The 14,329-nt window shown below is 38.7% G+C and overlaps 2 protein-coding genes across 12 annotated transcripts in view; both read right to left on the bottom strand.

The window, feature by feature from the left end:
* dgki (diacylglycerol kinase, iota) overlaps positions 1–5,613 on the bottom strand; it is a 99,125-nt gene extending 93,512 nt beyond the window's left edge. For 7 of the 10 annotated variants that reach the window (XM_035996256.1, XM_031313414.2, XM_031313418.2 and 4 more), the window contains exon 1: positions 5,142–5,612. In XM_035996256.1, the coding sequence (XP_035852149.1) occupies positions 5,142–5,359 (218 nt within the window). In that variant the 5' untranslated portion in view covers positions 5,360–5,612. Of the gene's footprint in view, positions 1–5,141 lie in introns of all 10 variants that reach the window. The other 3 variants (XM_035996255.1, XM_031313412.2, XM_035996259.1) reach the window with 1 other exon arrangement.
* A 5,033-nt stretch (positions 5,614–10,646) lies between these two features.
* The window catches only part of creb3l2 (cAMP responsive element binding protein 3-like 2), a 31,398-nt gene continuing 27,715 nt past the window's right edge, over positions 10,647–14,329 (bottom strand). For both annotated transcript variants that reach the window (XM_031313420.2, XM_031313419.2), the window contains exons 9-12: positions 14,031–14,130; positions 13,714–13,843; positions 12,076–12,313; positions 10,647–11,580 (exon numbers count right to left, since the gene is read on the bottom strand). In XM_031313420.2, the coding sequence (XP_031169280.1) occupies positions 11,505–11,580; positions 12,076–12,313; positions 13,714–13,843; positions 14,031–14,130 (544 nt within the window). In that variant the 3' untranslated portion in view covers positions 10,647–11,504. The remainder of the gene's footprint in view (positions 11,581–12,075; positions 12,314–13,713; positions 13,844–14,030; positions 14,131–14,329) is intronic.

The raw sequence follows: 14,329 nt of genomic DNA on the forward strand, positions 1-14,329 counted from the left end.
ATTCATCAAGTAGCCAACCGAGTACAAAGGAATTGGCAACTGTTTTGACATTCTATTAATCTTTTCAGTTTTGTCATAGTTAACTGAATATAATGGGGGTTTCGACTGTTGGTCGGACAAAACAATCAATTTGAAGGCTTTCCATTTGGCTTTTCTTTTACATTTTATAAAGGTTAATTGATTAGACAAAACAAAAAAAAATCCTATAGTTGAAGTCCTATTTGCAAAACCTTACCTGTAGTTGCCCGATACACCCATAAAAGTTACGTTAAATCCCGGTATATATCAACATATCTCCCACCACTAATTCCAGCCAAGTTGCATTGCAATATTTTATGTTTATCTTGGTACAGCCATCAATCAATTGTGACATTAGTAATAGGGTATTTCAGTAAGCTGCAGATATTGTAGATGTCTACAAAGAGTGGTCAGGGATGGTCGATTGCTTGATTATGAGTCTAAAGGCTGTGAAGATGCAGGATCACCATTAGGGCTCATGTCGATTTGGATACTGTAGATGACTATCTTTCTTGACAGCTGGATGCTCCAAATAACGTATAAATTAACTGCTGACCAGCTGACTGTCCCAGATAGAAGAAGTGCCAGAAAAAACAACTTTCTAACTCATTTAAAGATTGGGTGTCCAGCTGCTTGACTGAGTACTAATTGAAGTAATGTCTTACAGACTAACTGGCGTGCTGACTAACTGTCTAACTGGTTGGAATGACACACACAGACACACACACACACACACACACACACACACACACACACACACACACACACACACACACACACACACACAAAGCAACTGTCTTTCTGACTGTCATGAAGGCAGACGGGTGAGACGTCTAAGAATAGATAAAAGGAAGGACAGTATTCTGGGAACACACAAACGCATACAGACAAAGTGTGACGAATGCCTGGCAGATAAGTTACATGTGCCTTACGCTGCCATAAACACATTACCACAAAAGCACGCAAACACACTGCCTTTGATGTTCAACGACATCATTTCTCAGCTCTTTCATATTGCCACATATGGTAATTCACTTGTTAGCACTGGCCACTTCAAAGCTATGTAAACTACCTTCATACAAATCATCTCTCTTGACCGCCTAATGCCATTTCCTCCACGTGGCTCATCCCATGATGAAAATTCACAGATTATCCATAGCTTTATCCAATAAGGCCAAAGGTCAAAACTGCAACAACACCAACACCATAGTCTATATCCACGACGTTCCACTTCCGGGATTGCTCCGGTACCGCAGGAAATTCCACCAGATGCATATCTTTTCATCGATGTCCGTTTCCTTCTGCTTTCTTTGTGTTGGAATTCTAAACTCCGGTGGATTTATGAGGACTATGGTTAACTGCTCCTCAGATCTCTGCAGGGTAAATCCAGACAGCTAGCTAGACTATCTGTCCAATCTGAGCTTTCTGTTGCACGACTAAAACAACTTTTGACGTACACATGTTCCACCAAAACAAGTTTCTTCGCGAGGCTATTTTGCAGCGGCTCCATGCGGAGCTTAGCACCGCCCATGACGCTTGTGATTGGTTTAAAGAAATGCCAATAAACCTGAGCACGTTTTTCTCCCATCCCAGAAATGCTAACCAGACCCTCCTCCGCAGCGCTGTGGAGGAAGGTCTGGCAAAGCGAGACTACCAACACCAAGACATGGTGGCATGTAATCTACACTCCTGCGTGCCCCCATAATTGTTATGTATGGAAGAGAAGTGCAGGAAAAAGACACACAGACAGATTTATGACATAACTGTGGAGGAATAAAAATTATGCCAAAATCTTATTTCCATTATAGTCCAGAATAGTCTATTCTCTCGAATAGTGTAACAAAACTCCATAAAAAATAAGTGAAGGTGCACTTTTTCATTAATAGTAAAATGTTCTTCTTGTATTTAGCCAAAATACATTTGTATAAACAATAGCAAACAATGGCTGCAGTTACATGAGCCAAATGTTCTCTTTCCAAATGAAATTAATCCTACTGGGGATTTCCAATGAAGCCGTGTACAGTACATGAGCACTGAATAAAATGACTGGGAAATGCTACAGGAGTAGAGAGGGATATGGGTGGAAAATATTCTTTCAGTATTTTTCTTCTTATCCAAAGTGCAAATTTCCTATACCAGAGCTCCCCCCCACCACCACCACAAATAACGCGGGCTGAGCTAAATATGAAAGGCCGCATTTTTAAGTGAGCCTTTAGTAGTATCTGACTCCAGGTTCTTCGTAAAAGGAATAGTTCGAGATTTTTGGGAACGGTCCAATTGCCATCACTGTGAGGTTGCCAGGTAACCAGCGGAGAAAAGAAATAGTCCAGTACATAACCCCTTGTAAAACCACAACCACAAACCAGTGATTAAACAAATACAGCGTGTGAATTAGTGAGCTTCAGAGGTGTTGGTGGGCTGATTTTATTCATCTTTGGACAGAGCCAGGCTAGCTGTTTCCCCGTGTTTCCAATCTTTATGCTAAGCTAAGATAACTGGTTGCTGGCTGTAGCTTCACATCTATCGTACAGACATGAGAGTGGTATCTATCTCCGCATCTAACTCTCTGCAAGAAAGTCAGTTATTTTCGAGGTGTAGTTTGCTGCTCGACTGCACACATTCAAACAGGTCCAACAGCTGTTGCAACAGCTTTAAGAGGAACCAGACAAATGTAGTCCAGACTAAAACAGAAGTCGTTTTGCAGAGCACCAGTGACCATCATGCAGAGAAAAACTAAATCAAAATGTCTGAAGGATAGCTAACAGCGTCCCCATATGTCAAATATGAACGGTTTATCTTTTGCAAACATTAATATTAGACTGGTTTAGAATACTTCAGTCAGTGTTCACCAGGATAAACTAAAATATTTAAGTGTTTCTGCAGCTGAAGATTGATCAGCGCACCTCTAAACATCCCAAACGTCTCACTCATCTCTTGAATTTATGTGGAATAAATAATGAAACATCATGACTTCATGCTGAAACTCTGCAGCACATATTATGAGAGTCAGATGATAATATAACATCTCTGTGGGTTGTACAAAAGTCTTCATCTAATGTCAGCCTTTACTCCAGTGTGCATAAATTAGAAAAGGGTTCCGACATGATGCACAATTTACCAACTCCATCCCTTCACCAGTGTACTGCGGTTTCTTTTTTTGACTGAGGCAACAGATTTATCAGAACAAACCACTCGTGCGGTTATAAAATTGGACAGGGCAAACCAGCTGTGGCACTCCCCATGATGCACAATCTCCTGGAAACCTCACCTAACCAAAGATGGTTTCCCCCGGGGAAAACACAGAGAGGAAGAGAGACTCTATAAATGATGGTACAATAAAATGGAAAGAGTGGTGAGACTTCCCTTGGTAATGTATGTGCCTTACAGTACATGTAGCTCAAGTGGGCGTTTAAAAGACTATGGATCGTTAAAAAAAATGAATATAATGATGCAGACAAATTATCATCTGTCAAATGGATTGTAATAGGATTATACTGTCCCATCGCTTTTTCAAATGCGATGAATTTCCTTCCCAAATGGTCAGTTTATTCTGTTTTAATGTGTTTACACAATGCATATTTTAATCTCATTGCACTCATGAAATGCTATATGCAAAACTAATATGAGCCCTTCTTCTTTTCTTTTTTAGCGAGTACAGATTAGGGCTGGACGATTAATCGAAAATGTATAGACATCGAAATTCTGAAGCTGTTATCGACGTATTTTTCCCATGACGATAATAACGATAATTTTTATCAAACTGAAATGTGACTTTCTTCACAAGACATTTTCATTTCAAGCAATGTGTGCTTTCATTTCAATTTTATACATTTTCAATAAATAGCCATAATAGTTCCAGCTTTGTGTGTTTCCTTCAATTTTTTTAAAATCACAAAAATAAGCACTTTGAATTAGAAAAATATCTCACCTTCAATATTTGAGCCTATTTACACAAACCTTGTCAATGAACTATGACGACAAAGAAAAGAATCACAAAAAAGTTAAATTTTTGTTCATTTATCGTTATTGAGGTAAAATGTGCAATTAATCGGTATTTTTGATTTTAGGACATATCGTGCAGCCCTAGTACAGATTTATTTTTCAAATGAAGGTAAATGGATAAAGATGTAGAGTGAAAACTAGTCTGAAATACAACCAGGCAGGTATATGACCTTATCACCATATTACTCATACAGTGAGTCAAAAATCAACAAATATTCAATTGCTGACTTGGATTTTGGAGATTTTAGATGCACAAACTGTTGCTTTACTTTGCCAGTTCCCCAAACAAGTCATTCAGACACAAACAAGTTAAAATGATTGATTTGACCTCCAAATGCAGATCATTTTGGTTGACACACATTCACAATCAGAGCCACAGACGAGAAATGATGGATGCCACACATTCCTGACAGGGACATTTGAGTTTGTTTGTGTTTGTGTTTGTGTTTGTGTGCGTGCGTGCGTGCGTGCGTGCGTGTGTGTGTGTGTGTGTGTGTGTGTGTGTGTGTGTGTGTTTGGTCTCAGGCCAGTTTTCGCTATCAACAGCAGCTGCCAGTCACACCAGGGTGTCAGGCTGCTGCTGGCATTTACACATACACACATACACACACACACACACACACACACACACACACACACACACACACACACACACACAATGCCCAAAAATCAATACTGTTTCTCCTCTCCTTAACCCTCTTCACATGCTATAACACCACAGGGAAATGCAAACGCATTGTTGCATATGCAAAATGTTCTTGACCCAGTGCTGACATGAGCTTAAATGCTGCTGTGTATGATATCAATACCATGTTTAGGCTGTTACCAGACAATCATGTGGCCAGCCTGGACAAGCTAGCATACCATACACCCAGAACGTGTGTAGCTATATAAGAATTTAGCTTTGAAAATGAGCAAAAAATAACCTCTAATATAATCCCTCACTCTCTTTGGGTCATGCCCTGTTTCTGTTTATAAGCTTTAGCTAGCCTACATGACATTCTGACGTTAGCCTTATTTAAAATAATCATGAGGGCTAGCAACATTCATAACAGACGAATACAAACACCAACATATTTGACCAGTATCCTGTTCAAGCATCCTCCCAGCTCCCCACTCACCGATAGGAGGTCTGTTTTCTGAACGCCAGTCCTCTTAATTTCTCTTCCAGTGTCTCCTGCTCCATGTCGGGCAGACTGCTGAACGTATCACTGCAGCAGCCAGTTTCTTCCGAGCCGGCTCCGGACTCCGAGTCACCCCCGTCGGCTCCAAGAGAGGCCAGGCGCCCGCTAAAGCCCCCTGCAGCCAGGCTAGTTCGATCCTTCACTTGGGGGTCCATGCTGGTCGGTCCTTGCTTCCCGCTCTGGACCCCCCCTCTCTCCCGGCTTGTGAGGGGGGCACAGGTGCCGGTGGTGGAGAGGAAGATTGAACGTTTTTGGGGGAGTAAATACGACAGCGTTAACGTTTTTGAGCGGTTTGAGCGTTGTGATTTCTGACCGTTGACCGCTTTTATATATTGCAGCCAGGCACGGCAGCACGCGCAGCCGCCTGGACAACAGACCGAACTGCACTCACGAGCTCCAAACCAACTGGAAGCAAGCTACGTCAAGCTAACAACGTCAGACAGGAGGTGCAGCGTCTTAACCTTCAAAATAAAGATTTTCTCCATTTAATTACTGTGTAGAAGACAGAGCGAAAATATGTATACGTGTGTACTGGTATCTACTGGTTAAAAAGGGTATGTCTGAAAATAATTATTTTCATGACATAAAAGCAGTTATCCATTGCTATCTATTTATCTATCTATCTATCTATCTATCTATCTATCTGTCTGTCTATCTATCTATCTGTCTATCTATCTGTCTATCTATCTATCTATCTATCTATCTATCTATCTATCTATCTATCTATCTATCTGTCTATCTATCTATCTATCTATCTATCTATCTATCTATCTATCTATCTATCTATCTATCTATCTGTGTCTGTCTGTCTGTCTGTCTGTCTATCTATATTATTACATACGTTTTTATTTTATTTTATATATTTGTTAGATTCGTTCTGGAGCTAGTCGTCTAAGACTTTCACTATACTGTGTATGCTTTTATATGTTACAATTACTATCATTTGATTTGATATATTATCTGTATTGGGCATTGTCAGTTTATTTGTATTTTATCAATGTTTACACTTTATTGATCCGCTTGTCTTATTTCAACACAAAATGATGATGAATAAGAAATCACTTCATCATCTCATCATTCTGTAACGTCACCACAGATATAATTTGTGCACAAATTTTATTTAAACATTCTCTAATTTAATAACTAGAAATCTTTTCTACACAGTCAAAAACTTTTTTCATACAATTTTTCATACAGTTTTTTTTACAGGTTTACAAAAAGCTGAGTTACAACTAAAGACTTTGGATTTATTTTGTGAGAATTTCTTTTGCAAAATCTTTCAGACTAGAATTTGATCCAATAAATAAGTGATTTAATTACGTCTAAAATCAATTATAAACGATTTCCCATAATGTCAAGTAAGTCAAGACAGTAAACTCTTCGAACTGCAATATGCTGTATATATATATAGTATATTTATTGGTAATCAGTGCTTGCTGATTACGATGGGTGCACTATAGTGATCTTAAAAATGCTTTTATTTTTCAAATACATGACCGGAAGTCGGGGATTTGATCCTTTGTGCGACATGACAGGTTTTAAAAACTGCGAAAGCCCGATCTGCTGTGAGGGCGGCGACAATTAACACGTCCAGTGTGTGCGGACTACAACTAACTGCAGCACCCATCCATCTATAAGCTTATCCGTCTGTGTCCGTCCATCCATCCATCTGGCCCATGGGATGAGCAGCATGGCATTGTGGGATATTCCCTCACCTCCTCCTTTCTGCAGCATCATCAGTCAGAAAGTAGGGCAGAGGGTGAACACATGCACCCTCTCAGTATCTCACACACTAATCACACACACACTAATCACACACACACACAAGCTGCGTTGTGATGATAGTATTCTCACATTGCCTTTCATTAAGTGTGAGCTCATTCTTTGCAGCAGTAGGTCTTCCTGTCAAACATCAGGACACATCTGTCCTCCTGTTTCACTTCACTGCACTGAGCCATCTGTTTTATAAAGTCATCACTGACCTGAGATGAATTGTTTGACCTTCGTGTACCTTTTTTCTGCAGGGGAGCATCTGTCTGTAATCTCTGTGTTTATCAACCATGAATAATTTAACAAAGCACAAATTTGAAATGACAGACTTAGATGCAGTCGTTCTAGTTGTCATAACTTCACTTTGGTTGAATGTATTTATCATTGTTACAACCCTTTTGGCCAACATCATTTTGACTTAATATGTCAATATTTTGCCTTTGTACCTCATCATTTTGACTTAATATCATATTTTTGACTAAATAAGTCAACATTTGGACTTCGTATCTCATAACTGACTTTGCATCTTTTAATTTTGTCTTAGTAATTAAAATATTTAATTTAGCATCTCATAATTTTGACTTATAGCTCATAATTGTGATGCAGAAATGTGCTTCAATTGCGGAAGGAGGGTCAAGAAAAAACCCACCATTTTAGAAAAAGAAGAAAAAAAGTCTAGAAGCCATCTTTAAATTTGATGAGACCAGACTCTCACATATGGACAAAGGCAGAACACAATGAAACTTTTTCTATATGCCCCTATTAAAAGATTTTTTTCATTTCTAAACTAGGTGTTCGCATGAAAACTCCAGCAATCCTGTGAAATCAGATCGCAGCTCCTTGAGACTGACTGTTACAAATGTTTCATCACACAGTTTAGAAAGCCTGTTCTGTTATCAATTTTATTACAAACACAAAGCACCATAACTGGAGCGGTAATGGAATTTATTGTTGCTGCGTTACTATGAGACTGGACTGTTATGAAGTTGTGGGACTGTGTATTGTCTGTATCTGTCTTGGTACTGTCAGAGCAATTCGCACAACTAATTATGAGGCGCTGCTGCTGATCTATTTCAGGAACCTTGTCATGATGGAGGAGATATAAACTCCTCTGTAGGCCATTGTGTTAACCCTGAGACGCCTGTCTGTCCTAATGGAGTTTGGCCTTAACTTAATTTAAAGTTGCACAGAAACTGCTTTGAAGCTAGCAACAACTATTTGTCATCAGCTGAAGTAAACATTATATTTTATGCAGTTGCTGCACTTATTTTGCACATTTCTACTTAATGTAAAAAAGTAACTGTTTGTATTTAAAATAGCTATAAAGAAACCAGTTCTTATGGTAACAATAAAAAGAGTCTGCAGCCATGCTAGTAGCTTTACAAGTCTGTACTTAAACATATCAGTGCTTCGAGCTAAATGCTAACATGTTGATATTTTGGAGGTATAATGTTTACCATGTTCACCATCTTGGTTTAGCATGCTAGCATGCTAACATTGGCTAATTAGCACTGAATACAAAGTACAGCTGAGGCTGAATATCATTAGTTCTGCAGGTATTTGGTCATAAACCAAAACATTGGACAAGCTAGAATGTTGACCTGATGATGACGCTAGAGATAAAGTTATTATAATATATGTACACAATATTTCACTGTAAGCAAAAACGTGACATCATGCACCATTGTTATACCAAAATGTTTGTGCCTTGTCGCTCACCATTGTATTACCATTATATTACTTGTACCATGGCAAGTCTAATGGCATTATTATTTGTCCAATATGTAGGCCTAACAACAAAGTATCATGGTACTTGTTACAGTATCCCCAGCTCAAAAAATACTATAACAGCTTGTTTTTCTTGGCTTTCTGTCTTCTCTAATCAGGGATGTCGGACTGGGGGGAAAAAGGGGACTGAGTACCCAGGGCCCTCATGTGAGGAGGGCACAAAAAGATGCTAGAATGAATAGCTGTGGATGCGGGGAGGGGCCCATAGATTGTTGTCTCATTGTCTCTAATATCAACAATTGACCATAAACAGACCACACACAATCGCAGAAAATACGGTTTTACTAAGGAAAATACTATATTCATTTGAAAGCAAAAAGACAGGAGTGGCTTTACAAAGAAGCAACATGGAAATTAAATCTGATTTGGGAAAAGAAAAACTATCCACTGGCTGCTAGTTTAAACTAGAAGAGAATTTTCCATAAAAATTCAGAATAAAATCAATATCTTGTGTTTCCTATGATCTCTCCCATTTATAGACTCAGCAGTGAGTGAGGAAAGTTGCTGTGGCTTGGAGCAAAGATTATCATCAATGTGTCCTTACATACAGATTTAACAATACATCTTTGACAATCTAGCCACTGATTGATCTACAAAGCTTAGAATATGAGACCAGGATATACAAATATTGTTTTCTAGTCTCTAAACAGGACTGGGATCTTTTTCTGTTGACACTTTGACTCATCCTCACAGTGTGAGTCACAATTTCTTATGTTTCTGGGCTTAATTTACTTAATACTATTTAATTTTTAACAAATGTGTTTGTATTTACAACATGGATGCACAGACCTGGAACACAAGAAGTCTGTAACATACATGAAATAACATGTTTCAATAAAGCTCAGAAATTTAAGAATCCATCTGTAATACACTTGAAGTAGACAATTAAGACTTTTAAAGCCATGACCTGTAATTAACAAAGTAAACCCAACAGAAAGTCAGGACAAACTGTGAAGCTACATTTATAATTTATCAACAACACTGCATCCAAAATAAACTCTGAATGAATTATGGATTGGTTTATAAACTACAGATCCCAGACACATTTAGACTTGCTTATTTATTAACAACTTATATTTACAAAAATAGATACCTTTTTTTCATGTCGGGGAAGAAAGTTTTTTGGCAAATGCTGAAAAATAGTAAATAAAGACTCTTGGAGCTGACAGTAAAAGTGATTAAGGCAAAAGCATCGCAGCATTAAAGGCCAAGTACAGTTGCAGAAAGTTCATTCTGTGGTTCCATCACACTTTTTTTAAGACAAAGGTTGACATTTGGGGACATATGCCTTTTCACTTTTTTCAGAAGATCGATACCACTCATGTCTGTACAATAAATATGAAGCTACTGACAGCAGGCACTTAGCTTAGCTTAGCATGGAAACAGCTAGCGTAGCTCTGTCTAAGGTAACAAAACCTGTCTACCAACACCTCTAAAGTTCACAAATGAATATCTCAAATCTCATTTGGAAATTAGTGACTTTTAGAGGTGCTGGTAGGTGTTTTCTTTTTGTTTGTTTTTTTTATACATAAAAGAGCTGTTTCCCTATGTTTCCAGTCTTTATGCTAAGCTAAGCCAACTGGTTGGTGGCTGTAACTTCATTTTTTACCATACAAATCTGCGCGTGGTATCGATCTTTCATCTAACGCTCTACAAAAAGGCAAATAAAGGATGTGTCCTAAAATGTCCAACTATTCTTAAAGGAGGTGTAGTTTGCTGCTCAACTGCACACAAACGCTATAAGAGCAACCTGACAAAAAAATAGTCCCCTCAAGATGCTTTTGACTCTTGACTCGCACTCATCACAAAGACAGAACGAAGTCAAAATGTCTGAAGCATAGCTAACAGGGTCCCCACATGTCATATATGAACATTTGTGGAAAAAGGTGCTCTCTTTTGGTTTTTATCTAACTGGATTTTAAAACTACAGTCGGTATTAATTGTGAGAAAATAGCAGATTTGAGCTGCAGATTGATCAGCACACCTATAAACATCCCAAATATGATGTTGAACTTTTTACATCAACAAACAAAGATTTTGAAACTTTTTTTCAAATGAGTGCAGGAACCCCCAAGTTAAGCCCTCTATATTTGAAATGTCAAGTCAGCTGAAGAAAATATATAACAATATAATGATAAAAATATATAAAAGAGTACAATAAAATAGCAAAAAAAAAAAAAAAAATACAACATGAACACAAACAAGTATCAAAATGGGATGTATGCATTACTGGAATGGAATAAAAACATTAAAAGAACTACAAAAAGCAATAACTTTAACAAAACAAACAAGGTTTCTATAAATACAAAGGTTCTCTTTCAGTGTCCTGTAAAAAGCCTCACGTGTCATATTTTAATAAACTTTCCACTGGAATAAATGCCACGCTGCATCATTAAATAAATCTATTTGAATTTATCTCAACGTGATTCAAGCCGGGTCAATTAAGACAACAGATACAACTGATAAGTTGACTCATATAAGTAAGAATAATTCAGTGCAACTTTACTTAAGAAACTAAGGCAACCAGTGCCTCTTTGAAATTATTATTATTATTATTACTACTATTACAGTGTATCTGATTAAGCAGAGATGGAACAATCAGTAGTGGGAACTACTGTATGAGGTTTGCTCCAGGACACTGAACCATGCTCTACAGGGGGGGAGGTCAAAGGTCATCATGGGGTTTAAGGGAGGCGGGGTCCCGGGGTGGAGGGGCGTTTAGGGTGGGTGTTGACTTGAACCTCAGGAGGTCTCGTTGACCGATCGCTCCAGCTCTATCACTTTACTGCTGCTCTCCTTCGTCCTCTGCTCCAGAGACCTGAGAGACAACGATCAGAGGTGTGTTCAGACAACATGAAACAATACGTCACTTCCCACACTAAGTTGACACAGAGCTAGATTTTAATCAGCAAAGTATCTCTTTGTGTAGTGAGACCAGGGAAACAAATGTCATCCAGATTTTTATTATAACAAGGGCTTATTTAAACTACTTGTCAGAGTTTTAAGTTACGTTCAGGGCTAAATACATATGTAAGGGCATCCTAAATCTTTTTTTTTTTTTTTATTGTGATTTTTTTTTTTTGTAATTTTCAAGACTTTCATTTGTGGAAAAAAAACTAAAAACTGTGTCTAATATCATCGGAAAAAGTCTGATTTGGCTCCTGTTCAACTGCAGTTTGACTGTTGAGTGTCTGTAGATGGCGCTGTTTTCTTCGTGTGTTCAGCTATTGCTGCTATCACTGCTCATGCTAGGCACTTCTTCCTCTGTAATATTCTAAATAACTAAATAACTATAAAGCTTGTGTGTGTTTACCTTTGCAGGTCCAGCAGCAGGTTTTTTGATGTCTGCGTCTCATTGCTTTTATTTCTGAAGGGTGGGTGTGTTTCCACCATGTTGGGCTCCACCACCGCCACTTTCTGTTGCTCTGAGCGACGCCACACTGCCATGACGACGGCCGACGTGTCCTCCCATTGGGCGGGATATTCCCCGCCTAAACCGAGGAGGTGTGGCTGCTCGTCTTCGAACGTTGATAACAGATTCCTCGACTTCACTAAAAAAAATAAAAAATAAAATACATTTTAATTAACTTTTTTATTTTAATATATTACTGTTTGAGGAAAAACTGCGCTCTGTATCTTAAACAGGATAATAACATTTTTCAACCTTTTCAGACTGAACACACACCAGTGGCACCAGTCATGCATGGGAGCACCACACACAAATACACACTATCCCCACACACACTTTTTACGTTATTTTCTGCCTTCTGAAAAACTGCCTGTGTGTTTGTTTGTGTGGGCAGGATTGGACAGGAAACTGGATTTGATTGTTAAGAAAATTATATCTGGTCTCTATTAAAGTGTGTGTGTGTGTGTGTGTGTGTGTGTGTGTGTGTGTGTGTGGGAGGTAGTAAAGAGGATGTAGTGAAAGGTCAACTCTTCTAATCAGTAGCTCTGTAGCTCTCATAGCAGTGTTGTAGGTGGAATCTGATTACTGGCGAGGTTATAATGGGCCTGCACAGTTTTATAGTTGGGAACTAATGATGTAATGATTCATTACAATTGAAACAGCAGGAAAGGTCAGTTTAGCTGAAAACTGTCTAAAAGTCTACTTTCAATAACTATTTGATAGCCAGTCTCAGAGTGCATATCTTACTGTAGCTACACACATACATGAATATATTTATGTTTTTGTGGTTAAATTGGAAACAATAGCATTTCTATATCGTTCAAAATATGTGTATGTTTGTATAATTGTGATCGCTTGTTAATGTGGAAGTTTCTTCAACTTAAAGGTCCCATATTATGCTCATTTCCAGCATCATACTTGTATTTTGGGTTTCTACTAGAACATGTTTACATGCTTTAATGTACTAAAAACACATTATTGTCTGAATATACTGTACCTGTATTCACCCTCTGTCTGAAACACTCTGTTTAGCGCCTGTCCCTTTAAGCCCCCCCTTCCGAAAAAGTCTTCTCTGATTGGTCAGTTTTCCGGGTCTTCCGGAACTGTGCTTTCAGAGTCTCTGCACTGTCAGTGCAGCTGGGGAATGACTGTAACACCACTGTAGTGGCACTTCTACCTATATATAGTATAGTTGTGACATCACAGTCTTGACGGCTCGTTTAAAAGGCAGTTTCTGAATACAGGCTGTGTGCATTTCTCTGTGGATTGAGCATTCTGGTATTGTCACAGTATTTATATAGCACCTTGACCTGCTTTATAAACCCCAAAATCTCACTTTTCACAATATGGGACCTATAAGATGACATTTCACCTTTAATTTGTCTCTTCCTGCAATAAAGAAGAGGCTGTTCAGACATCATCAGGTGTGAATCTTAATGAATAAGATTATTTTTGACAACTTGGAGGCCGCCCAAAAAGCTTTAAACACAAACAGTCAGTAACATCACCTTAGAAAGTTTATAGAGTGTATAGTTTAATTACCTGTGGTTGTGTAGGACTCTTTGACAGCCAGCTGTTTAGAAGTGAGGCCAGTTTCAGTGATGGTGGAGCACGGAGTCAAACTGCTGGGGTAGAAACTCCCCAAAAACAGAGCAAAACACAACACGACCACCTACAGAAAGAAAGACAGAGAGAGAGAGAGAGAGAGAGAGAGAGAGAGAGAGAGAGAGAGAGAGAGAAAGAAAGAAATTATAAATGCTAATCTGCTAATGAATGATGGAAGCAGATGTTTCACCACCACAATCTCCTGTTAGCACACACACACACACACACACACACACACACACACACAGTAGTACCATTAGGCATGATGATGTCTGGGTGCCTGCCATCCTGCAGGACTTGGGGACTTTGCCGGCCACCACCGCCTGCAGAGACTGCAGCTGCTGTAGCAGAGACCTGGGGAGGAAGCACACACACAGGTTAGACACACACACACACACACACACACACACACACACACACACAGGTTAGAGACACACAAAACAACAGTCTACAACAACTTCAAATGTGGAGTACTAGTTGGTGCTTCTGTGCAAGAATTGACTAATTTTGATGTAAATATTTTTCGCAGTTTTGTCAAAGCACTTTTCCTCTA

Source organism: Sander lucioperca, chromosome 20 (assembly GCF_008315115.2).
Source record: "Sander lucioperca isolate FBNREF2018 chromosome 20, SLUC_FBN_1.2, whole genome shotgun sequence".
Taxonomy (NCBI): Eukaryota; Metazoa; Chordata; class Actinopteri; order Perciformes; family Percidae; genus Sander; species Sander lucioperca.